The following is a 26738-nucleotide window of genomic DNA, read 5'->3' on the forward strand; positions in this document are numbered from 1 at the left end:
TGGGGCCATTCCATTCACACCTGTGTTATAGTGTAGTCCTTTTCTTCCAGTCTGTCCTTGATTAGCCTGATTAGAGACCCGATGTTGTAGAATTCGGCTTCTTCCAGAACCCCTAGAAATAAAGGCAGAGAGCGCAAGAGATAAAATAATGAGCACCGAGCCACTGAGCTGACTCACTGTCAAGCAGCTCTCGATAAAAATACTCATCCTTTGTTACCATCATCTAGTCATTCTATAACCAGACAGCTGGTTAATTCTGGATCCCGAGTCAGAGTTATATTGCTGCAGAAGTTTAAAGATTACACAGATGGAATTTTGAAAAGCAGCCTGCTATTAACAGCGACTCTGGGAAGCAGGGCTCATACACTAAGTCCACGTACAGCGAGGAAGGGTGAATTCACTGGGCGCTTGAGCTAACCGGGCACTTGAAAGGCGAACAGATTTATTGTGCCATACACACCTTGTGGAGCTAAAGGCTTTCATTATTATTATTTTTTAATTTAATTTATTTATTAAAGCTCTTACGTTACGTTGGTAAACTATTACCATATTTTTTGCACCATAACACTCACTTTTTTCCTCCTAGAAAGTAAGGGGAAATGTCTGTGCGTGTTATGGAGTGAATGCCTATGGGTGGCGGGGGGGATCTGCTGCAGTCGTGAGCAGAGGATCCATTGTTCCCCTTTGTCCCCACCTCCGTGGCTCGCTTTGAAACAGGAAAGCGGGAGAAGAGCCGCTGAGTGGGGAGGAGAGAGGGAACGAGAACCTGCTTCTTTAAAGGAGCAAAGCGGGAGAGGAGCCGCTTACACGAGTGTAAGCGGCTCCTGTCCGGTTGGTTCCTTTAAAGCAAGCAGGCTCTCTGCCCCTCTCTCCTCCCCACTCAGCTTGCTACATAGCAGCAAAGTTTTTCAGCTCACTAAGCCGGGGATGAGTGGGGAGGAGGAAGAAAAGCAGAGCCTGCTTGATTTAAAGGAGCAAAGTGGGAGAGGAGAGGAGCCTTCTCCCCTTATACCCCTCTTCTTCATTATTAGCAGCATCCTTCTCCACACACCCCACGCATGCTCCTTGTCCCTTGAGTGCTTTTCCTTCCCTCCCCACTTAAAACGTGGTTACAAAACACGGATCCACATGGATCCTCAGGATTTTTGCACTGGGTCACCCCAAATTCACCGTCAGATCACATAGCATGTCTATGGCTACATCTTGCACCAAAAAAATCATGCACCCACTGTTGCCTCGGGCCACAGTGGTGCAAAAACGTGGTTACAAAGCATGGATCCACATGGATCCTCAGGATTTTTGCATTGGGCTACTCCAAACTCACTGTCAGATCACATGTCTGTGGCTACCAGCATGAACCACAAAAATCATACCTCCACTATTTTGTTTGGAATATTTTTTTCTTGTTTTCCTCCTCTAAAAACTATATGTGTGTTATGGTCGGGTGCGTGTTATAGAGCGAAAAATACGGTATATTACACGACAAGGCTTATTATAATATAATTTTCAACGTGTATACAAAGTTTATACAGTGGTGCCTCGCAAGACGAAATTAATTCGTTCTGCGAGTCTCTTCGTCTAGCGGTTTTTTCGTCTTGCGAAGCAACCCTATTAGCGGATTAGCACTATTAGCGGTTTAGCGGCTATTAACGGCTATTAAAGGCTTAAGGGATTAGCTGCTAAAAGGCTATTAGCAGTTTAGCGGCTTAGAAAAAGGAGGTGGGGAGCGAAAAAAAATCTCAAGACTCGCAAGACATTTTCGTCTTGCGAAGCAAGCCCATAGGGAAATTCGCCCTGGGAAGCGCATTGAAAAACGGAAAACCCTTTCGTCTAGCGGGTTTTCTGTCTTGCGAGGCATTCGTCTTGCGGGGCACCACTGTATATTAAAAGAAAAGGGGGGGGAAAAGGGCAAAAAACTATTCCAAAATCATATATATACCAACACTTTGGACTTCCTCTCTATCCCGTTGTATATTCCTTTTTTCAAATGAATGTACTCTTATTATTGTATATTTCTTTACATTTTATCTAATACATTCCTATATCAATATGTACCCTTGGTCTTTTTTCTCAACTCAGCCTCTCTCCAACATCAGAGACACCTTGATCATGGAGCTAAAGGCTTTCAATGGCTACTAGCCATGATGGATATGGTCTGCCTCCATGATTTGAGGCAACATGCTTTTGAATACCAGTTGCTCAAAACCACAGGAAGGGAGAGTGTTATTGCACCCAGGTCTTACTTTGGGGCTTCTCATGGGCATCTGCTTGGCCACTTTGAGAACAGGATGCTCCACTAGATGGACTCTGATCTAGCAGGCTCTTATTTTCTTATGTGCTCCTTTGTTGCTGGCTCCATAGGGATGCTTTGATCCCATGGGTAGGCTGAGTCACATGTGTACTCCAAACACATAAGAACCAACTAGCAAGGCCATCCTCTTATTTACTTTCATACATTTAAAAAAAATTATACATTTTTTTCAAAATACAAGCATGACAAATAGAGAAATAAAAACAGGAAGGACATTAAAAATACGATTGACTTCCCATCCATCTTCCATGGTTTCTTTAAATTAACGGTTACTGCTGCATATTCTATTTTAAGCAAAGCCATTTTACCTCTATATTTCCTTCCATATAGTGAGTAGGATTGGAATATTACTTGTAGTTTAAGGCTGAATTCTGGACACAATGGATTCGGATTATCATAAAAGATGCGGGAGGAAATGATTAATAATAGGACCCACAAAGGGGAGAATGGAAGTCCAGGAGATTCCTTGGAATCCTGTTTTTATTAATTTTGTTTGATATATCTCTGTAAAATGTTACTTTGAAAAACCAAATAAATAAACTTATAATATTTCCCTCCATATAATTTTAAACAGCTGAGCTTACTCCAAACCGACTAGTGCCTTAACATTTTTACAATAGCTTTTCTAATAATCTACAAATGCTTTCCAGTCTTCTTTAAATCTGGTCTCTTCTTGTTCTCTAATGTTACTTGTTAGATTTGCTAATTCTGCATACCTCATCAGTGTCATTTGCCATTCTTCCTTTGTGGGTGAAGCACCCTGTTACATACATGGCCATCCCATGTTTCCTGCAAGTTCAATGCAGCATACAAAGCTCTCCTCCACCCCTTCTGTTTTTTAATCCTCAAACCCGTGAGGCAGGTTGTTACGCTTCAGAGCAATTAATCTCAAGGCCACCCAGTGTGCTTAGAATCATAGAATCATAGAGTTGGAAGAGACCACAAGGGCCATCGAGTCCAACCCCCTGCCAAGCAGGAAACACCATCAGAGCACTCCTGACATATGGTTGTCAAGCCTCTGCTTAAATACCTCTAAAGACCTTGGTGGGGTAGATGGGAGTTGTAGTACAACAATATCTGGAAGGCACTGGGTTGGTGAAGAGGAACTAAACTGATAGCTAAAAGTAATGGGCAATGAAAAGAAACCTAGGTTTCATAACATAAGCAAAGGATTGTTGGCTCTTCTTTCGAAAATGATAGTGGTTCAATTGTGGCTGGGCAGAACTCTTAAGAGAAGATGAAGAAAACACTTTTAGTTTTAGAGCTTGTTTCTGTGCACGCTGCCTGAAGCCAAGACTTCCACAGCACTGTGGAGTCAAATGAGTCTAAATTTCCTAGAGGCAGGGAGAATACCAGTAACTGCAGTCTGCATACCAAGCACCAAGATACAACTTGCAAGAGAAAAAGATTCCAAACCTAAGTAAGTTGATTACTATGTTCAAAGTAGGGGTTTTTCAAAGGGTGTGTAGTGAGGAACAGCTATCGGCTTAATGAATGCCGGACAGAGTTGATTCTAGCTATACAATGGACCCCAGAAAGGAAATTCAAAGCTAACAAGAAAATACAGAGAGAAAAGAAAGCTACAGGGGCGGGGGGAAGGGAATGTTATTATTGCTAATGTTTAAATAAATGCTAAAAATTATTACTATTATATACCTTCATTTGTGGATCACAGAGCAGTTTACAATATAAAAACACAAAAATTCATAATGTAGTAACGAACAAAAACTATGCCCCCCTTCCCCCGGTTTAAAAGGTCAGATTATTTCATTAGCCAAAGGCCTGGGACAGTCATCCCCAAACTCGGCCCTCCAGCTGTTTTGGGACTACAACTCCCATCATCACTCACAGGACCAGTGGTCAAGGATGATAGGAACTGTAGTCCCAAAACAGCTGGAGGGCCGAGTTTGGGGATGCCTGGCCTGGGAGAAGAGGAATGTTTTTGCCTGGTGCCTACAGATATGTTATAAAGGCGCCAGGTGCGGCTCCTTGGGGAAAGCATCCCACAAATGGGGAACCACTGCAGAAAAGGCCCGTCATTTTATTATAGTATTTATTTCTACCATTGGTATTTATGCCCTTTGCAAAGTAAAAAGACTTCGCAGAGATGCCACAATTATAAAGATGTCCCAGTTGACCTTAAGGATGGCAACCCCAGAGGGGCACTTCATGTAAATGAGAGCAAAGGAAGGAAAATGCTGCAGCTAATGTTGAAAATACAACCCAGCACTCTTTTAACAGTGCTCAAAACTAAAACGGCAAATGGCCACTATACACACGCACACACGTATACAAATGTGGGAAGTGTAGACATGCACACACCCACAGAGAATGAGAAGCTGGGAGGCATATACGACAGAAGTTGTAAATCGGAAGAATTAAATTGGAAGCAGAACCTAGCACTTGGAAAGCAAACAGCATGTCCACATCTATTCAGGACAATACTAGTCTAGGTCCTGGAACACCTTTAGAGCACATTTACCTTTAATAATGCGAAAGCTGGATTTCAAAGGCCTTTGGGGGTGAAAACTATAACAAATTTAATTTTGTGCAATAATGTATTTTCCTCCTATGTAAACACTGAAAAAATGCTATGATTAGTCTAGCCATATTGCAGGGGGGGGGCATTGTGGCTGAAAAAGCATAGCTCACATACTGCTATACTAACACTTTGGAGAGGGGCTCAGAGAGAGAGAGTTGTGAACGACAATCCAGCAGTGTTGCTATCCAGGGTGCTTTAGGGAAATGCCACTGGAGAAAGCTAGTAAGTTGACTGCAGCAGCAGCAGCACAGGGGGAGAAGCAGAGGTTTTATTTATTTATGTATTGCGTTTATTTCCTACTTTTTTCTCTCTCCAAGCATCTCAAGGTGGCCTGCATGGTTCTCTCCTCATTTAATCCACATAACAACCCTGTAAGGTAGGGTAGGCTAAGAGGCCGCAACCGACCAGAGGTCAGAATGATTATTGGAAATGGGCTGTTGCTGCAAATATAAACACTTAGATGGGTATATTTGCCTACCAAAGGCTCAAATCCTTTTGCTCAACAGAGATGGGGTTGCAGGGGAGGAGAGTGGCTGTTTTGACCTGTGACAAAAAAATTGCTGAAGCTATTGCTAGGGAGGTATAAATTATTAAAATTATTAAATAACAAAAAGCATTATTATAATGCACTGCTTTCTGAATTATGAACGCATGGGCTCCCAGACTTTGCTTGACATAAATATCTTCTGACAACTTTCTCCACCTGCAATCCAAAATGCCATGCCTACCATTACACAGAATGTAGTATCGATAGCCTAACAATTTCCGGTGAGCTTTAACAATCAATCCCTCTTCCCAGAGAACTCTGGGAATTGTATCCCTTTGAGGAGAATAGGTGTCTCCTAACTCCCTACACCCTTAACAGACTACAGTTCCTCAACAAAGTGAATTGGACTCCATGGCAGGTTTTGAATAAACACTCACAACCTTTTTATTGGTAACATATAGATAGATAAATTAAGGATCTTTACAATTTTATAATATGCAGAGAATAACATGTGCTGAAAAAACAGAGAGAGGAGCTGAGGGAAGTCCCAGGGGGCGGGAGGGGGGGGATTCTCTTTTTGGGGGAGGGAAAAATGGGGAGAGAAAAATGAGGATGATGTGTTTTTGATGAATTGTTATGTTGAAATTCCTAATATTCAAGAAACAAACAAGCAAACAACCTACAGTTCCCAGGATTCTTTTCTTTTGGGAGGGGGGGCATGACTGCTTAAAGTGGTATGAAAAGTGCTTTAAATGTATAGTATAGATGCATCCTACTTGTGTGACAACAGGTTAAACTTTCCGTAGCCATGGAAACGCAATTATGGGAGTAGCTCCTCTTGTCAGTTAGATATCTTCCTACATGGGTGTGCACATACAGAGAGATTTGTTTTTTTAGCCCTCCACCCCACCCACAAAAGATAGTACAAGTCTGCATGTGACACAGAGCATATGCAAAATGTGGTACAGATTTGTCTCCTCTTTTGCGAATGGAGCTGAAGGCCCAATCCACACCTTTACCAGGGCCCAGCAATCCTGTTGGCAGCCCTGTGTCCTCGTGTGTGGATAGCAGTTTCACATAAGCATGGAATTCTGCACCTATTGCACACTCCTAAGGGTGATGAAGAGATATATGAATAAATCAGTAAGCATGGAGAAGACTTTAAATGAATACAAGCACAGAGTGCCAAAGATAGAGGAGACAATAATCCATGAATACATGGGGTTGGTACTCAAATGAAGGCGACCCATTTAGGTTAAGCGGGGGAGGGTGTGTGTGAAAGCAACTGTCCCATTATTCAGTGGAGGATTCATGCGGGTGAAATGGTTTCTACGCCCCTGAGCAGGGTTTTGGAACAGCCTCTTGTGAATAGTTCTAAACAGAAGGGCAAGCTGTGCATCATGAAAAATGGAAAATAATTATTGAGCTCTCTGATGCCCTGCTGGAGCAAAGAAGACTATTCCCCCTCCTAAATTATGTTCTATCGCAGAAGAGAAATGGGACATGGAATGATGGGAGGTGCAAATGAGGTCAGCTTCAAGAAAATAAAGTCTCCGTCCAATGAACCCCTTTTTAGTCAACCAAGGAGAATCAACAAGTTTTGGACCCATGAAGAAGGCTACCCTATCCAGAAAGACAAATTAGTGACCTCAGTAAGAGATATAGGGATATATATTGCCTTTCGATCGTTAACATGAGATGCTGCTTCTTGCAACATAGGCAAATAAGCATTTGTCATCTGCTATGTTAATCTCTGGTTATTTGCATCCATCGCCTCCCCAGAGGCCTGCACAACCTCCTCCGCTGCCTAGTTAGCAGTAGCAATAGGCACTTAATGAATCCACAGTGGAAACAGAACGATGCTTAGGAACCAGCATTCTGTTATTACCCAGAACCCGCTCAGACACACCATCTTATTTCGAACCTTGACCTTGCAATATCTGTTTCCTTCTGCAGAAGCAGGTGAATAAACAACTATGGCCACTGAAAGCTTCAATCCCAGGGGGCAGCGGAAGATGAGGGAGAGGACCTTCCTTTTTTGACATGACCACAGACGTTCTAGTCATCAACATTTAAGAGGACCTTGATGAGCTTTCCGTTTCCTGCCCATGCCCAATGCTCCAGCTCCCAGAAACGGGGTGAGGATAAAAGTAGAATACCAAAATTGCACCACGCCACCAGTCAGGGTCATCCATAACTGCTTGTCAGAGCAAGCATTTCTTCCACTGTGTTTACTCCTGGCTTGTGATGCAGAAAATGAATGAAAAGTGGAGCAGCTCAGAGACAACTCTTGACCTTGACTTGTCTACCCCCATTCCCCTGAGAAAGAGGTGGTTTATTAGGATATAGCTTAAGCTGGTAAGATAGCTACACCTGCTCCGGGTTCGAGATTAAGCCTGGGAGATGTATCATGGCTGAAATCACCACTGCTCCCAAGTCCCTCTGCCACCGCACAGGATGGGGGCTTCGTTAAACCTCTCTGCTGAGCCTCTGACAGCTGGGCACCCCTCAGTAGAGCAGTTTAAAGAAGCCGCCCACCTATGTGAAGGTGGCGAGGGAGCCCTGCAGACTAATCCTGACAGGCTCCATCCGCAGAGCTATCTTTGCCACGGGCAGGCAGTCTCTTCCTCCTGGTGCCAGCTGTCTCTTCCCCACCCCACAAGTCACCAGAGTGAAACCACCGCAAACTTCCTCAGCATGGGGGGGGGGGCAGCGGTTTCACCCCAACACCTTGCAGGACCGGGGCCAATGCAGCTTATTCCTCCCTTTCAACATCACAATGTGCTGCCAGATCGCAATGTTTGGCTGGTGATACATCACAATGTTGAAAACCTGACATTGCCCAGCCCTAGTCAAGACAGCTTGGCTGTAATTGCCCACACACTGATAACCTCCAAGTTGGATTTACTGCAATGTGCTTGATATAAGCTGGTTTGGAGGTGCAGGTCAGCGGCTAGATTGTTTTTCTGTAGGAGCCAAGTGCCATCAGCATACAACACCTTTGTTTGTGGGATGTGCACTACCTGCCAATCTGCTACTCTGCCAACTTCAAGGTCTGGGCCCTATATACCACTAAGGACCAGGTTACGTGAGAGGCCTCCTTGTTCCTTATGTACCCGGTAGGTCACAGCATACTACAGGAAAGTTACCTCTTCAAGTGACTAAAATATCAGAAGCCCACTCCACAGTAACTTGGAGCAGGGCTTTCAATGTGGTTGTCACTGTTCTGTGGAACATCATTCCTGTCAAGATAGGATAGGCACCCACAATCTGAACTTTCCAGAAACAGTGGAAGATATTTTTGTTCAAACAGGCTTTTCCAGCCGGATGAAAAGTTCTCTGCCTTAGATTTTCTTTTTGTATTGTTTTTAAACCTCTCTTCAGTTATGTTCAGTACAGTTTTTAAAACTATTTTCGCTGTTTCTATGATGTTTGTAAATTGCCTAGATACATACACAGAAGACAACATAAATTAATATAGTAAGAATGGAAGCGTGTGGATAAGCCAAGTCCAGAGTCAAAAACAAGGCAAGGAACACAAAGATCTACATAGCACAGATGCAATTGAAGTAAGAGATGCAATTGGAATAAGAAGTCTCACTTCAGCTGCCAACTGATTCCAAAGGAATGGAGATGCAGAACTTAAACGCCTGGTTTCTAGTGCATACTAAGTGCACCTCTGGAGCACATAGTGCTCTTAGCAGTGCACCATCTAAGGAGCACAGTTGCCTGGCAGGTATATATATATGGAGCTATGTGATCCCTTAGGCAATCTGCTCTGCTTGCCTCTGGCTCAGAAGGGAGGGAGGGCAAGCAAGTGATGGTGAAGTTCCCAGTGCCTGCTGGTTTATTGACTATGTCTGGCAAGCATGCAAGTGGTAACAATGAAGTGGCAGAGGAGCAAAAACCTGTAAAAACAATAGCAATGGGGGCGTAGACTCACTGCGGGATGGACCCCCCCCTCCCCCGTGAGGGCATCCTGCCCAAGCTCCCCTACCCATTAAACCTGGAGCTGGCGCCTTATTCTTCATGGCCCTGGCTCCATGGCAAAGTGTTTTGCTTTGAATTCCCTCTTTGTACCAAGAGGACAAAATCTGACACACTGAGGACACGAAAGCACAAGAGTATTCTCAAGGATCAAAACATCATCATCACAGGACAATATATTAGCTCCATTCCCTGTACTCTGTAAATGGAACTACGGTAAATGTTGACATTCCTTTCGCACACACGTCATGGATGCAGGGACAAAAAGTGAAAGAGGATCTGTCGTAGCACAACAAGAGCCATGGCACCAGCACTCGATTTACAGTGGATGTTAGCAGCATTGTAAACAAAGCATTTCCTTGAAGACTGTTACTTTGCAGTTTAAGCCTTTTCGCCCAAAGCATCTCATGGGCCAAATGGGGAGGCCTGTGGATCAGAAGCTCCCTACTACTGGTTTATAGGCTAGTTCATCCACTTCTTACAGTCAGCTTCACTCATGCCTTGATGCACTCAGTTTGTTCCATTGGCCACGCCAAGCAACATCAGGCAGTCCTGTACTTGGGTGCGATAGTTGCACAAGTCTGAAAACTTACCTTCCTCTGCCATATCTTTATCCAGTACTAGCTTCCCATGCCGGAGGAAATTCAGAATGGGTCCAAAATAAGTGGGATCCCGATCAATGAGGTAGGCACCCGTCTCATCCTAAACAAAAGAAGCAGACAACAAACAAGTGTAAATCTTGTCTCATGAACCACCCTTGAGAGTGTTAATAAGCATCTGGATAGGGGTGATCCAATATGCATTGTTGTGTAGACTTAGCATTCATGAAATAAGAGGGGGGAAATCATCTTATGGGTCAGAACTTGACTAAAGGAGAGGAGGAATAAATGGGCAAATCTCACAATACAAGAGATGGGCTCCTCCAGTGATCTGTATAGAGACTGGTGCTTTCTAATTGTTTTGCATATGACCAAGAGTCAGGGGTGTGAAGCAAGGTGGTGAAATTTGCTGACGACAAACCAAATTATTCAGGATGTACAAACAAGAAGTGATTGTAAAGCAGTTCAAAACTGGGAGAATGGGCAAATGCAGTTCAATGTAAGCAAGTGCAAAGTGAGCCACTGAACCGAAATCCTAACCACATTTATACAGGTGGAAGGCAAACTGGGAGTAACCAACCAAGAATTGGATCTTGGAAGTCATGGTGAAGAGCTTAAAGAAAATGTTGATCCAGTGTGCAGAAGTTGTGGAAACAGAAATTACGTGCTAGGGATTGTTTGTGCTCTAAAACAAAACTGTCAATACCAAAATGCCTTTAAACAAACCTATGGTGTGGATTGTAATGAGTACAGCTCTAGTCACCATAGAATCGTACACTTGGAAGCCACCACAAGGGTCACCTAGTCTAACCCAAGCCCCCCACCAATGCAGGAATCTCAACAAAAGCAACAAAGACTGACGGCCATCCAACCAACCAGATGGAAATAAAACTGCTAGCAGCATAATGCCTTTAGCTTACAGGTGGGGAACTGGAAGTGGCTGGTGGACTTGATCATTATCTTCTCCCAAGTATTATAGGTGGGCAGGTCTGCCTGCCAAGTTTTATAGGTGGGCACATCTGCCCACCTGATAGTCACCTGACAGCACTGCAATGTCAAGTGAGTCTTTTTAGGCATGTGTAGGTCTTGCAGAGCACTTTGCAAGGCACTTCAGAGGACGCTTGCAAAACACCAACTTGCAGGGCCAGTTTTGGCTGAGCCAGATAATGATGACCTGCCACATACCTTGCACAGTGGTACCTCGGGTTACTTACACTTCAGGTTACATACACTTCAGGTTACAGACTCCGCTAACCCAGAAATAGTGCTTCAGGTTAAGAACTTTGCTTCAGGATGAGAACAGAAATTGTGCTCCGGCAGCACGGCAGCAGTGGGAGGCCCCATTAGCTAAAGTGGTGCTTCAGGTTAAGAACAATTTCAGGTTAAGACGGACCTCCGGAACAAATTAAGTACTTAACCCGAGGTACCACTGTATTAGGTATAGGGCAGGTGGGCAAGGCTTGACCAAAATGGATTTGTGGGTAAAATGAAGATGCCTAGTGGGCCTTATTAGGCCCATGTGCCAGAGTTTCATCACCCCTACTTTGGACAAACCTTGGAATATATTGTACAGCTCTGGTCACCAAATCTCAAAGGTAGTAAGTGTCCAAACACAGCATCCAATTTGTCAACAGTCATCTGACTGATGGGTAGCTGTCAATAGTCCATGGTATGTCCCCTCTGTTGCTGTGATGTCACAGAATGCTCATAAATCTAACTACTGAGAAAGAGGGTGTCCTGGACTCTTAAGTCAGCATTACTACTGTGAAGGAAGTGAAACATTGGCTTGAATGGGAAAGAAGCTTCTCGCAAGCTGCTTAAAGATAGAGGAAATTGAATGCAACAGAATGCAGTGGCCAGAAAGTGCTGGGCTGGAAGGCAGGAGGCCAAGAACAGGAGCCAAGGCGGCAGGAAGCCTCAGAACAGGATGATGCTATTGAGAGAAAGGAATTGGGAGAGATTGGGAAGGCAGAAAATGTTGGCTATTGTAAACCAAATTTGCAGGTTTGGCGTTACTTCTTTCTTCCATCTGCTCTCAGCAGCTATGACTTTTAAAACTGGGAAGCTGAAACTTTGAAACTGCATACAGTACTTCAAAAATTCGCTTACCCTCTCTGATAAAACATACTTTCAGTATTTATATCACTGCAAGAGCAATCAAGAGCCAAGATCAACTCTTAGTCTTCAACACTGATACATCCTACTCATCTCTACTCAAATACTCCCCACTGGATTCAACGGAACCGACTCCCAGCTAAGCGAGTCCAGACTGCAGCCCGAACGCCCCACGTTGGCCTCTGGGACACCTCCTTGGATTCGCCGCCCGGAAGGCTGGCCAAAAGAGCCTTCATGGCGCGCTACCCTGTCCTGACGACCAGCGTCCAGTGAGGGCTTAGCGGGGCAAACCAGCAACGCGGGAGAGGAGAGGCAAACGCGGCGCTTACATCGCTTTGGGCGCTCGTATTTCTGAGGGTGCGCCCATCAGTGCGGTCTGTAAATCAGGCGCATCTGAGATCCAGAGCGCGCGCCCAAACACCCCAATTGCCTCCCCGGGGAAACTGATCATCACACAAGTAAACTAAGCGGGAGGCGGTGCTGCAATTGCCCGGGCGCGCGGAGGGAAAACGCTACTGAGTAAACAGGCGTCGTTTCATTTTATTTTAATTCTGCGAATACTGTATGCTCAGTACGAGGCTCCTTCCCGAATCAGGCTCCTCCTCCACGACTTGATTCCTTCAGCGGCTGCGTTTCGTCGGCACGCCTCTTCCAAATCTCCCAGATGCCAGAAAGGAGGCGAGAGAGGCTTGTATATAACTGACCGGGGGTGGGTGCATGCATGGAAATCCAGCGGCCCAGCAAGATTTGCAATGCAAGCCTTATGACTTTGCAAAAATAAAAAATTAAAAAAAATAAGCCAAGCCCGACGCCTTCCAGCGAGCGCGCCTTGCAAAGTGCACGGCTGAGCGAGGGACACAGGAGCGGCGGAGGGCGCTTCCTCCGGCGTCTCCTTTGTTCTCCCGAGCCGAAGGCGCAACCGATCCCCGCGGCAGGAGAAGGGCGCGCACGTGTCCCGCGAAAACACCGCGATCCTTTGCGCTGGCACGCCGGGCTCGCTCGCTTACCCGATCCGACTGCAGCTCCTCTCCCTGGCACAGGCGGCAGAGGAAGGATTTCTGCTCGCGGCACAGCGTTTGCCGGGTGGTGAGGAAGATGGTGCCGCCGACGTTGAGCCTCACCCACTTGCCTCGGCTGCTGGGGGGCAGAGGCTGCTGGGAGCTCTCCCACGCGCAAGGAGCCCTCCGCACGCCTCGCGTTGCCTCCCCTCGGTCCATCCTCATCTCCCTTCCTCGCCGCCGGTCCCTCCTACTTCCACGGGGAGGCGGGGCTCCGGAGGCAGGTGGGGGCGCCTGGAGGATTCTGGGGCTTGTAGTTCTCCTCGGGTGCAGCGCCACCACAAAGGAGGCTTTCCCAGTGGGCTGGAGCGGCACAACGCACAGTTAGAGTGCATTGGAAGCGTGTTTCGTGGGTTCATGGAAAAATAATAGGTATGCTTGGAAAAGGAGATTGCCTGGATGCCAAGATCCAGGTTTGGGGCAAGTACTGGGTGAGAGATTCAAAATCACAAACTATCAAGCCAGTCAAGCATGGAAATAGAGGCTATTAGACCTTTAAAAATGTGCACTTCTAAGTTCCTTCCAAAGTTTTCCTCTTCCTCCAGCACAGGAAAAGACCACACATTTAGTACATTAGAAATGGTTTACTTACAAACACGCCCAAGGTCAGATTCATGTGCTTTTCCATACAGCATTCTGGAAAGTTACCCAATAAGCATAAAACTTGGCTTAGCTACAAAGTGGTGAAGGTTCCTAGATTATTGGTACAGTATAGGAATTCAAGAGTGGCTGATGAGAGCCATGTGGTCTGAGCTGGAGCAACCAGCTCAACGCTCTTTACATGCTGAGCTCTGGTGGACTGAGAGAGAATGATAGGCCTGATAGACTAGTTCCTCCTAATGTAAAGGAAGTGGACATAGCTAAGCCTAGTAGGACAGCTAACTCCATGATATTAACCCCTTCATGCATTAATTAGATTTATACATGTTGGTTTTATGAGGCTGGTTATCCCACACATTTCCCCCTGGAATATTCCTGGGAACTGTAGCTCCCCCCAACAGAGCTGCAATTCCCTGCACCCTTAACAAGCCACAGCTCACAAGATTCTTGGTGTGGGGTGATATGCTTTAAATGTATGGTATGTATGTAGCCTCAGTTTGAAGGAGGAGCTGTGTGCGTGCCTTTCATTGTTAACAGGTTATCAGAAACTAGGACAAGAGTTGGCAGAAGGTCAATTTAGATCAGTGGTTCCTAATCTTTTTCGATTCGCTGCCCCCTTGGTTCTATAACTCTTATCCCCAGTGCATTATTCAGAATAGCCATTTGTGTGACCCACTAAGGAAGATAGTAACACAAAAAAATCAAAACAATAACAGTTAATTGCACATTTATGCAAACTTGAATTAGAGTCGTACCTTGGAAGTCGAACAGAACCATTCCGGAAGTCTGTTTGACTTCCAAAATGTTTGAAAACCAAAACATAGCTTCTGATTGGCTGCAGGAAACCACTGGTCTAGATCCACTGGAGAGGCTCTGGGTGATTTACAGCAAGGTTCTGGACTCTCGGCAATTGCCAAACACAGTGTTCTTCAACCTTGGGTTCTCAGATGTTCTAGGATTCCAACCCCAGTCACTCTTTACCACTGGCTGAGAATGATGAAAGCCTTCCCCATCACCACCAGTGCTCACCCCCAGAATGAAAATTAGGCTGCTGAGACAAAGGCTGGGCAGGGAACCAGGGCTCAGTTTTCCTAAGAAAGGATAATGAGGCCAGAGTGGCTCATCCACAGGACACATTCACAGCCAGAGTAGTTTAACAATCAGTCTTCCTCGTCACAGGAAACTGAACTGTAGCTCTGTGAGAGAAGTAAGTGCCCTTAAACTACAACTCCCAGAATTCTTTGGAGGAAGCCACGACTGTTTAAAGTGGCATCACAGTGCTTTAAATATACGGTGTGAAGGCGGCCCAGTTCTGGTGCTGAAAACAAATTCGTAGGCGAGCATGTCTTCAAGCATCATTAAATGTCCACCCACCCTAGGCACTATTTTTGCACCTGGCTCCAGCTGATTAATTGAATCAGGATTCTATTTAAAAAGCATCATAGATCCCAGAAGGTGCTAGCCTGCCTCCACCCACCTGTGCTAACAGCTCCTTTGAATGAGGAATGCATACAGAACACGGTTATGATTGTTCCTAGCTCAACAAGCACTCAGTCAGATCGACATCTCTTACAGTGCTCCCCACAAAGTAGATCCTCTGGGATCCTGATCGCTACTTATTTGCATGCTCACTGACTTCATTGTAAATGAACACACTTGGCACAGGCACCCCTTGCATTGCTCTATATTCAGTGGATCTGTTTCCAGATCCAAAGGTGTACAGCTTTAAGTTTGTTTAGGTGTGCATATAAAGGGTTCATGTGATCAGTGTTTGCAGATGGAAGTACTTGTGTTAGAGGGTCAAGACACTAACTCCAGCTTTTAGCTCCATGTATATCAGGTGGCATGGGTGGTGCTGTGGCCTAAACCACTGAGCCTAGAGCTTGCTGATCGGAAGGTCGGCAGTTCGAATGCCTGCAATGGGGTGAGCTCCCGTTGTTCGGTCCCAGTTCCTGCCAACCTAGCAGTTCAAAAGCATGTCAAGTGCAAGTAGCTAAATAGGTACCACTCCAGCGGGAAGGTAAACAGCGTTTCCATGCACTGCTCTGGTTCGCCAGAAGCGGCTTAGTCATGCTGGCCACATGACCCAGAAGTTATCTGCGGACAAATGCCGGCTCAAGCGAGATGAGTGCTGCAACCCCAGAGTCGTCCGCGACTGAACAGTCAGGGGTCCCTTTACCTTTTATATCAGGTGGCATAGAGCTTTGGGAGTTAAATGAGCTTTCATCCGCTCTTTGCAATGGTTTTAGAATGAAAGCTGGGTGGCGGGGAGGGGATAACCACATAAATTACTACCTGTGAAATATCCCTGTATATTGCACTTCAAACCTTCCTATCCAAGTTCCATATCTGAACAGCAGAACAGCGAATTAGCGAAATTCAAATATCATTTTATATATTTCTTCCAGGCTTGTTGCTTTTCAGCGAAGAAGCCTTTATCAAAAAAAACCCCTCCAATGCAGCTGAACAGAACAGAGCTGGAAGGGGAGATATGCTGATAAGAGTGGCTCTCAGATATATACATCTGAGCTACTTCTATCAGCCAAAAGGGCTTTCGCATTTTAAAAGCACATCATATCAACACTCTGCCAGCTTAACAGGAGCACAATCCATTTTCTCATATATGCTTCTGCTGCTGATGTATAATTCATATCTATTCTTTTGCCAGTTTTTGGGGGGTGGGGGGAGGGACTCTTCAGTTAATAAATGTCTGTGTTTGAATATATCAAAGATTAAACTGCAAAAAAGAGCAATGACTTTTAAAGCGCATTTGCAATTGTTACTTTTTATATGTCATAATAGCTATAGCACTGTTATCAAGGGGAGTCAAACAGTGGCTCCGACTCTCATCTTCAGGGGAAAACCTCTTGGATTCAGAGGACATATTTGACAGGGAAGAAGATTTGCCCTCTGAGCTGGCCTGTGACATCCCTACCTCATAAGAAGTTCCAGGACCAGAAGGGCCCGTGATGCCTGCACATCTCCCGCCTAAAGCTGTCACATTACTGTCTGTGATGTTGGAGGCAACAGCACAACCACAGTCTCCTCCACATCACCAGAATCCACAGCTCCTAAAACAGGCTGGGTCCCTTTTAGAGAATAGGCTTGACCCTCATTGGAGGCTAGAGCCAGCTGCTTAAAGGAAGCAGCAGTCCTGTTTAATGCAATATAACTATATGAAATATTCACCCCTGCCTTGTCTGAGTCCAGACTAACTTCACCTGGAGATATCAAGGGTGCTACCCACCTTGCTTGTTTGCTTTTTGGACTTTGATCTCTGCTTTGCCTGACCTTGTTTTTCTGGACTGACCCTCTGCTTTGGCTGAGCTTGCCTTGCTTGGACTTGACCTACACTTGACCAACTTTGCTTCCTGGATCTAGGACTGGTGGTAGCAGTCCTAGCTGTTGACATTTCCATTCCACCTTAAGGAGCAGACGTATCGAATTGTTGCGTGTCACATGTCTGTTTACATTCCAGCACAGCTTGCTGGGAACTTCCGTTGTGTATAGTTTTTGTTTTTCTCTGTTCTCTCCGAGACGAGAGAGAGACATGTTTCTTTGTCCTGATTTATGATTAATAAATCTGTAGTTGTAGTATGCTTCCACAAGCCTCACGCCTATTCTGTGTGCGCAGTTCAATCTGCTGATAGTGTGCCCTGGCTGTGAAGCCCAGGTCACTGATTTATGTTGGAGCAGAGGTGATGGTCTTTGCAGCAGGACGGCTGGAAGGAGACGGCCCAGCTGGGGCGAGCCAGCTGGCCTCCTGGCCCTCTCCATGCCGACACCAGCATCCCTGAACTTTGTGTCCAACCTAACTCCGCGTTTGAGCCAGAACCCCACTCCCCAACTGAGACTGTTGCCTTGGGCAGAACAAACGTACACCACTTTTTAAAGTGAAGGAATTTGTGGCTTTGGCATGCTTACCTGTAATTATTCACCAAAAACTAGGAAATTGACTTTTAATGATCATCTCCAAATAACAGCAAGTTACCTGAAACATACAGGGTTTTCCCTCACCATAAGATGCTCCTGCCCTTCTATAACACCTTCCATGGACGATTAAGAACCACCTTCCCACCTTGGCCACAGAAAGATCTAAGACAGGCATAGGCAAACTCGGCCCCCCCAATGTTTTGGGACTACAATTCCCATGATCCCTAGCTAACAGAACCAGTGGTCAGGGGTGATGGAAATCGTAGTTCCAAAACATCTGGAGAGCCGAGTTTGCCTATGCCTGATTTAAGAGCTCTGTGTAGCCAGGACGCTTGTGCATTTCCCCGGGTACAGCTTCATTCAATGTGTGGCGATGCCCTTCCGATATTTATGCTGCTGTGGTCAAGTGCAGAACTGTGTTAACTCAAGTTGTGATCTACAACATATGGTGTACTGAACAAAATGCTTTAGAAGCCACTACATCAGGACAAACAAACACACTGAACAATTAAAGTTCCTTAAGATGCTTTTAATTAAAAAAAAAAATCAGAATTCACTTTTTTTTAAAAAAGTAAACCAGCTTTCAATTCACAAGGGGGAAACGATTGATACTGTGTAGTCAGATGAGATAATTTGCCACGGTCAAAGTGCTAACTTGATTCCGTACGTAACCCTTTCCTGTGGTTTGGCCCATGTGACTGGACTTCCACAACTCCTTTGTGCAACCTGAAACCCTTATTTTGCCATACCATGATCAGTGCATTCTTCCACCCAGACAAGCAGCAGTGAACAAAGGACATCATTCATGCCCAACAAAGGGACAGCAGAACCCCATATTTGCTGTTGAAATGCTTCACGCATTGGCGAGAACATCTTAAGACAGAATTTTTGAATGCCAGGCCCTTCCCTTGTACAAGGCAAAGTTTCTGCCCCTTGTTGAGGCGAGAGGCCCAAAAACTCACAGGCTCTTCCCCTTCCCTTCTGAGATGATGTGCTCAGGCCGTGCCCGCATGAACCACTCCACCCAAGCGCCATCATAAATGGCCACGTCAGCCTTGCCACACAGATAAGCCCCCAGAGCCACGTGGCAGGCTGTGACCCCAGAACCACAAGTGGCCACCAGGGGCTTGGAGAGATCCACTTTCTTCTCCTGAAACAAGCGGCGGATGTCCTCTGGACTCTTCTCCAGGCCAGACTCGGTCAGGAAGTCAGTGAAAGGGATGTTCACCGAGCCAGGGATGTGACCAGGTTCAATTCCTGGAGAAAGTTAAAACAAAATAAAAAGTATAAAAAACTGTTATACCAACTGCTTAGGACACACACACACACTCAAGAAGCAGATTTACAATGTTCATTTTCTTCTTCCTTGCAGTTCAAATCGCCTTCATTTAAATCAGACACCCCCAAACACGGCCCTCCAGATGTTTTGGGACTACAACTCCCATCATCCCTGACCACTGGTCCTGTTAGCTAGGGATGATGGGAGTTGTAGTCCCAAAACATTCGGAGGGCCGAGTTTGGGGGTGCCTGATTTAAATCACCGTGTGTGAGCATCCTCTGTGGAACTTGGCCTATATATAAGCAGGATCTCACCTATGACAGTGAGACACAGCTGCAAACTTGCACCTGCTTGATCACTGAGCTAGCAAGTGGGGAGGAAACCCTTTAAGCCTAAAGTGTGCTCCAGGAATCATTGTGCACTTGAGAAAACAATTTTGTTTTTTTACAGTATCCCCAGCAAAGATCTTAACTGTGCATCGGGCACAGTAAGGTAAATCTTTCTGCACTGAGAGTCTGCAGCCCTCCAGATGTTGTTGGATTCCAACTCCCTTCAGCCCCGGTCAGCATGGCCAATGTTCAGGGGTGGTGGGAATTTTAACCTAATGATATCTGGATGGCACCAAGTTCTCCAGTACAACCCTACAGACCTCATCCATTGAATACATGTGACTTGAGGTAGAAAAAAAGCCCCTAGAACTCCAGAACCAAGACATTGCACTCATGTCTATCAAGCGGTTGACCAGGCCTTGTATGAAAGGTTCTTAGGGATGGGAAAGGTGTCCCTTCAGATGCTGCTGGACTTAAGCTCCTTATGGATGTGTTTCAGAATGGGGAGAGAAGTCAGGGATGCTGCAAACAGCAGGTTGCCCCGCGATGGGCAAATTCCAGGGGGAGACTCCACAGGGAATTACCCCTTGGATGTCTCCTCTTCTGGGATGTCATTGGGGGCCAAGGACCACACCCACAGAACAGTGGCTGATAGATGACAGAAGGACCTTGAAGTGAGAGGTAGGGAGGCACTCCCAGGTGAGAGCTGGGAGGGTCTGCCATTTTCTGTGGGCTGCCAAGATGGAGAGCTACTTTGACTAGAGAGAAGATTCTGAATTTGTGCAACATCTTAGATACCCTGTGGCTGATTTTCTCCTCCCGTGCTGTTGCGAGAATCTGTATTTCATGAGAAAACGTATTCTGTGATGGATTTCATATCAACTGTATTTACATAACTGTTCCAATTTTTATATTGCACAGATACTATCTTAACGCCCTGACATTTGTGTTGTCTGTTGCAAAGCACCCCATGGTGTTTTGATGAAGGGGGGGGTGGTGGTATATAAATGTAATAAATAATAAGAATGGTTCCAGCCAGCATTGCCAGTGGTGAGGGATGATGGGATTTGTAGTAGAGCCTGTAAGACAGAGTTGTTCCGCCTGGCCTTTGGCTTGGAATCAATTAGATTCCTTCCCCCTCTTTCTTTTTTTCCTTTCTCCTTCTGTGTTGGAACTCCTATTTGGGGACTTCCCCAGCTTTTTTCTGGCCCATGTAGGACTAGTCTGGATAGTTAGCCTTGGTGAAGACTTGACGTTTTTATCCCCAAAAAAGTTTTTGCTTGAGTTCCATTGAAATGAGGCTGCATTTTAATGTTTTAATGTTGTATTTTAGTTTTGTTTTTTAAGCTGTATTCTAATCAATTGTTTTTATATTTGGTGTTAGCCACCCTGAGCCCGGTATTGGCTGGGGAGGGCAGAGTAGACCGTATTTTTCGCTCTATAAGACGCACCTGACCATAGGACGCACCTTGTTTTAGAGGGGGAGAACAAGAAAAAAAAAATTATCTCCCTCTCTGCGCAGCGCCTCTCCAGCGAAGCAAAACCAGGAGAGCAAGAGGGATCGGTGCGCACCGACCCCTCTCACTCTCCAGGCTTCAGCAAAAGCAACACAAAGCCTCTGGAGCGCAGCGGAAGCGCTCCCACTGCACTTTGGAGGCTTCATGATGCTATCGCTGAAGCCATGGAGCCTGCATTCGCTCCATAAGACACACACACATTTCCCCTTAATTTTTGGAGGGGAAAAAGTGTGCCTTATAGAGCGAAAAATACAGTAAATAAAATTTATTATTATTATTATTATTATTATTATCCCTGATCTAGAGGCTTCATATCCTGCACTGGTGCCTCTCCCTTGCTTCTTTCCTTCTCAGTCGCTGAGCTAAAGAAAGCCAACTCTTCTACCCTCAAGGCCTAAAGAGACGTGTTACCTTCCCGGGGTTCTGCCTCCGTCCCAGTGAACCTCCCGACTGACCGAGCATCCACCACCTGGAAGCATTGGGCCTCAATGTTCTCCTTAACATCCTCGTGGGCTTTGACTAGTGATCTGTCCAGAGAGGCATGGAATTCCGCAGGGACAGGGCGACTCTTCCCAGAGCTGACGGGGTGCCCCTCGCGCAGCCAGTTCTTCAGCCCGCCATCTAGGACGGAAACGGCGTCATGCCCAAAGGCCCGGAACATCCACCAGACGCGAGGGGCAGAGAAAGAGCCCTGGTCACTTGCATCGTAGACCACGACATGGGAGTCGCTGCCAACCCCCAGTTTGCTCACGTACTCTGCAAAAGCAGCCGGGCCGGGGAGCATGTGGTCGTACGGCGAAGTGCGGTCGCTGCACTGGTCAATGTCGAAGAAAGACGCTCCGGGGATGTGGCGCTCCTCAAACTCGCTCCGGGGGTTGCGCTTCATTTTGGGGAGGTACCAGGAGGCGTCCAGGAGCCGCACAGCCAGCCCAGCTTGAGGGGTCTTGATGGCTTCCGAGACCCATTTGGCCGACACCAGAGCCCGGTAGAGAAGCTGCTGAGACATGGTGCTCAAGTCCTGTTTGGGTTCAGGAGGTATCTGGGATTCTGCTGGACTGTCCACACTATGGTGAAAGAAGATGATGCAACAAACGTCATCCCCACAAGAATAGGAAGGAGTTCACCTGCCGTGATGCAGAGAAGCGATGGGGAAGCTCCAGTTCATGAGCCAATCTTGGCCCAAGTGAAGTTCCAATTTGGCCCACAAAGCCATTTCCCTCCAAATCTTGCCCACCTGTCCATCAGTTCTGGGTGATGTCAGCTGATCGGTAGGGTGTCAATGCTTCTAGGTGCTGCTTTGCCAGCATGTTCCCAACAGGGGAAGCAGATCCCTGCAGAGGGCAGAACTGAACCCACCACTTGAGTTCAATCCTGCTGGGTGCTGCTTCTGTGGAGAACATGTTGGCAAAACAGATGTCTGCCACACCTCCATGGGTCAACTTTGACAGGTGGGTGGGACTGCCCACCTATCAGTCACCTGATCTTATCATGACACCAGATGATTGACAGGTGCACGGCCCACCTACCTATCAAAGTTGGGTCCGTGGGGTGGGTGGAGATAGAAGAACTGGCCCATTGGGCCTAAAAGTTCCCCAACCTCAATGTAGACAAATAGAAAGACAAATTTAGCCTATTATGTGGTTGACTTAGATGCCGTGTTCTTGATCCAACAAACTCGCCAACTTGTAGAAAGCAACAAAAATGGCAAGGGGGTGAATGAGTTTGTGTGCATACTGTCTTGCGTGTTTGCCAGAATCAGAGAGCTATTGTTTCTTTCGTAAATTAAATATGGTTAGAAGCTTATGCTAGATTGGACACCTGAAAGGACTCTCTCTCAAATCATGAGAACATTTCCCTGTTTAGCTGCAGGGAGCAAATAAAGATTCAGGACCACTACAACAGTCTTCAGTTACCTGCTCAGTCTAAAATGTTGTCTCAAAGAATTAGGTGAACTGCTGTCTGCAAGATATGCTGGGAGAGGGAAGTCAATAAGAATTAAGTTCAAGGAGAAAGGGAGCAGATTTAGGTTGGCTGGTAAGGGAAAGCTGAACACCTTCTTTGATATAAAAGAGCACACAGCCCAGGGAAAACATATCCATCTTCTCCTCCGGAAGTTTTTTATACAGAAGACAGAAAGACTATTTGTCAGAGGTGAATGAGTATGTGTGTTTCACACTTCTACTCTTAGTGTGTGCAACTTACGTTGGTGCTGTAAACATTGTCACTTGTGGTAATGTTCACAGCAGTAGACACTCACTGACCTACTTCCTATTTGTTTATTAAGTTTTTAGGAACCATGAATGGTCTCACACTTCGTGTTGCTATCAGAGAGCAAACCATGTTGAGTCAACACAGCAAGCTGTAAGCTTTAAACAGAAGTTTAAGTGGCCATGTGACCGCACACATATGCACACCCTTCCTGATGCTCGGAAACAAATCTCCATACAATCTTCCCCATTAAAAGCCAATTTTCTGACTCAGGACAGCCAGGTTTTCCCACGGCACAACTTGCTAATAACCAATGCATAACTTGAGACACAGCTCAGAAGGGTTTAGTCATTGAACCAACTTCAAATACCAGGGCTCACATCTGGCACATGTGAATCGATTTTTTAAAAAAACAGTGATTGCAGTGCCTTCCGTCATTGCAGAAAAGCCACATTTGGTCCTAGTATAAATTAATATATATATTTTTTATGAAGGCACTATTGATTTAAAGATGTTTGTGTTAAGCTGCTGTGCAGTTTTTTGAGCGGCATCACACACATAGGTGGAAAGATGTCTATAGTCCGCTGCTATAGTATGTCTATAGTCTGCTGCTAACACCTGCAAGTTTTAGAAATTCTTATGTATGTGGTTTTATATATATCTATATATCAATTTGTGAAATCAAATTTGTGTATGTCTTTTTTTATAACTACTGCCTAAATTGAGAGGGCATGGTTTTTTTTAATGGATTCATCTAATTGATTATATTTTTGCAGCCCTGAGCTCAACTCTAATCAGACTAGCAATCCCATCTCCCATAATTCCTAGCTCTGTGGAAACTGACTAATTATAGCTGTCAGCACAAATGCACTCTGCACTTGCTCAGAGCCGCATGCTCTGTGGCTGACCACTGACAGTTGTATAAGAGAATGAGCTGCATGAGATTTTGCAGAATTAGAGGTAAGAGTATGTGGGCAGGGGCGGGGGCAGGTCTGACTTCCGAAAGAGCCCCAGCTCCTCTTTTTGCAGACATGAAAACTTCTGACTTCCAGGAGACAAGGAAGTGATAAGACAGCAACTGCCCTCTGACTTTAAGAGTTTGCTTTTATTTCTGCCCCACCTTTCTTTCAAGCAGCTTAGAAAAGACGGCAAATGAGATGAGTGTGTGTGTGCCCAGGCACAACAGGTGAGAGGAAGTGTAAATGTGAGTTTTCCCCATCTCTTGGGGAAGCTGAAGGTTTGAAGACTCAGGACAGGCAAAATAAAGCACTTCTTTACACATACATATTCCAACTATGGAACTGTCTCCCGCAGGAGGCAACGATGACTACCTACTTGGGTCCAGCTTTAAAAGAGGATTAGACAAGTCAATGGAAGAGAAGCTCACACAGGCTGTTTTCTACATAGACAGCCAAGGGCAACAGGCCTCTGAGGACCAGTTGTTGGAAATCCACATAGGGAAAGCACTGCTTGCACTGAGGTTCTGCTTTCAGGCTTTCCGCAGAAGCATCCGAGAACAGGCTGCCGGGCTGTGGGCCTTGATTTGGCCTGATCCAGCAGAAACAGTTCTTCTATTTGACACTGGACAACAATCCTATGAGGCTGGGTAGGCTGAAAGTCATGCGCCTGGCCCAAGGTCACCCTTAAAGAGCTGCAAAATAGTGCTGGTGATGTCAGCTGGGATACCTCAGTAGGTAGCATAGAAACCAACTCCTAGGGTTGATGGGCAGTGCCATTCAAATAGTGTGCATCATGTGCCTCGTGTTATGTGATTGTTGATGTGGGGCGGGACTTACCTGGTGTGTGCCCTCCCAATATTTTAATTCAAATTGGCACCTCTGGTAGGGAAAGCATGAGACTCTTAAGCTCAGGGTTGTGGGTTCGAGTCCCACATTGGGAAAATGAGTCCTGCATTGCAAGGGGTCGGACTACATGACCGTCGTGGTCCCATTCCAACTCTACAAATCTACGATCTCCTCGGATCGAGCGCCCACGTTTCCCGTCTCTTCCTGAGCAGGGGAAATGCTTGCAGAATCCGACGGTCTCCCGAGCACATGGTGCGGGCCTCCCCTCTCTGCAAAAGCCTTTACGGCTTCACGCCCCATTCAGCCACCCACCCCCGACAGGATCCGCCTCCCCTCGACCAAGGTACCTCTTCGTCCTTCCGACAGATCCCGCCGAGGGCGATCGCGCTCGCTCCGAGGGCCCCACGCCGCTATCGCCCGCCGGGGCTGCCTCCTTCCCCGTCCATTAGGCCGTTACGTGCATTTTGGGTGGAGACAAAGGCCACGTCCCACTTTGCCAACCAGTAGCAGAAAGGAGTTTGCCGGGGCAAACCAAGTCGGGGCACGGAAGGAGGGGAAACCGGCGCGACGTCTCCGTCCCCAATGAGCAGACCGGGTCCCCTTCGGGACCGAACCGCGGAGGCGGCCTTGCTTTCCTTCCCTGGCAAAGAGAGGAGGGAGACTGGGCGAAGTGCGAAGCCCTCGGGAGCCTCTTTCGGCTCTAGAGCAGGCTCCGCGCTCCCCCCGCCGGCTCCCTGCAGCAACAGGCCCCTGAACCTAAAAGAAAGAGGCGTGTATATGTTTTTTGGGGGTGCCCCAAGTTTCTTAAAGCTCGGCCAAGGGGGGTAAGCAGCATGCAGGGAGTGTTCCCAGCCGTACATTGGCCTGGGATCTTCCAGCTAGTTTTACAGCACAGGGATCAAAGTCTCCTGTCTCCCCATCCTACCCCTTTTCCTGAAAGCAGACAAAGCGGCGTTTGTGGAAATTGCAGCTGACCCAATAACGGGGAGTAATCCCTGCTACCTCGCTCTCATTGGCAAGGACAGGAGGAAGGAGGAACACTTGGAAGGCGGAGGGATAGGCCGTCCGAAAGAACAAAGATAGTTATTAGTCACTTCTGCTTGTTAAAGGTCCTGGGCGCGTGGATTTCGTTCACATGCTTCCTTTGTAAACTTGGGCGAGTTTTGCAGCGTTACTGTGTGCTGCTGTAAACAACACCCTGTTCTTAAAAGGAATCGGGGTTCTCACAAGCTCTGAACTGCATGGAACCCGGCTGTCTTATATATGCTTTCCTGGAAGTAAAGTCCCCCCTTGCGTTTCATAGGGCTGACTCCCTAGTAAGTGGGCTTTAGGGCTGCAGCGTTATTATTTCAGACCTCCCGATATTTCCTCTGGATTAGAGCCAAGAGACACTCAACAGCGTCTGCTATTTTTAATTTTTTGCTCTGCCTCTCACTTCTGGGTTAATGCTCAAATTCGTTAGGAACAACTATATACACACCAAAGGCCTGCCCTGCATAGGCAGCAAAAGTTTCCAGTGGGCTGCCTGCCTGTGAACCTGTAACGGATCTGGGTAGAGTTCTGAACAGCTGGAGGGTGTTTCAGATCCATAGCCCGAGTTCTCTCTCAACTTTTCCTCTTTGCCCTTTGCGACCCCACATTCTCAGCCTTCTTGGGAAGCTAACTGGTAAGTTTCCCCTTTCAGGTTAGCCCTTTGCCCCACTGCCAGTTCAGCCAATCACACCACACTCTTGCACCCTCACTTACTGTAGCACTTCAAACATATTTTTTTCTGGTTGCAGCACGCCCCGTAACAGCCGGTGTAGAAAGGAACTGAGAGAGATTTTTTGTTCTCTGCTAGGACTTGATTGAGGTACTTGAAACAGACTAAACGTTTAGGGAGAAAAGGTCTTTTGGGATTGGCAGCTGTTGTGGGGGAGGGCCTGTGTTCACTCAAAGGACGGGTCTGCATACAAATGGACATAGTTC

General features: G+C 46.4%; 2 protein-coding genes across 5 annotated transcripts in view; both read right to left on the minus strand.

The window, feature by feature from the left end:
• KCTD17 (potassium channel tetramerization domain containing 17) overlaps window positions 1-13293 on the minus strand; it is a 35584-nt gene extending 22291 nt beyond the window's left edge. Inside the window, exons 1-3 of one of the 3 annotated variants that reach the window (XR_014502385.1) lie at window positions 13049-13292; window positions 9921-10029; window positions 21-112 (exon numbers count right to left, since the gene is read on the minus strand). Coding sequence is in view for 2 of the 3 variants with exons in the window: in XM_083400851.1 (XP_083256977.1) it covers window positions 21-112; window positions 9921-10029; window positions 13049-13264 (417 nt within the window). In the remaining variant the exon portion in view is untranslated. Of the gene's footprint in view, window positions 1-20; window positions 113-9920; window positions 10030-13048 lie in introns of all 3 variants that reach the window. The other 2 variants (XM_083400851.1, XM_083400850.1) reach the window with 2 other exon arrangements.
• Window positions 13294-18148: 4855 nt separating this feature from the next.
• MPST (mercaptopyruvate sulfurtransferase) lies at window positions 18149-26653 on the minus strand. Of its 2 annotated transcripts, none has more exons than XM_083400840.1 (3): window positions 26517-26653; window positions 21169-21821; window positions 18149-18889 (listed from the first exon to the last, which is right to left on the minus strand). In XM_083400840.1, exons 1-3 carry the CDS (start codon window positions 26531-26533, stop codon window positions 18591-18593), a joined length of 969 nt encoding a protein of 322 aa, XP_083256966.1. In that variant the 5' UTR covers window positions 26534-26653; the 3' UTR covers window positions 18149-18590. The 2 variants fall into 2 exon arrangements, with proteins under 2 accessions (XP_083256966.1, XP_083256967.1); XM_083400841.1 differs by lacking the exon at window positions 26517-26653 and adding an exon at window positions 25118-25256.
• Between the last annotated feature and the right edge of the window lie 85 nt (window positions 26654-26738).

The sequence above is a fragment of the Podarcis tiliguerta genome, assembly GCF_965153285.1.
Source record: "Podarcis tiliguerta genome assembly, chromosome: 10".
In the NCBI taxonomy this organism is placed as follows: Eukaryota; Metazoa; Chordata; class Lepidosauria; order Squamata; family Lacertidae; genus Podarcis; species Podarcis tiliguerta.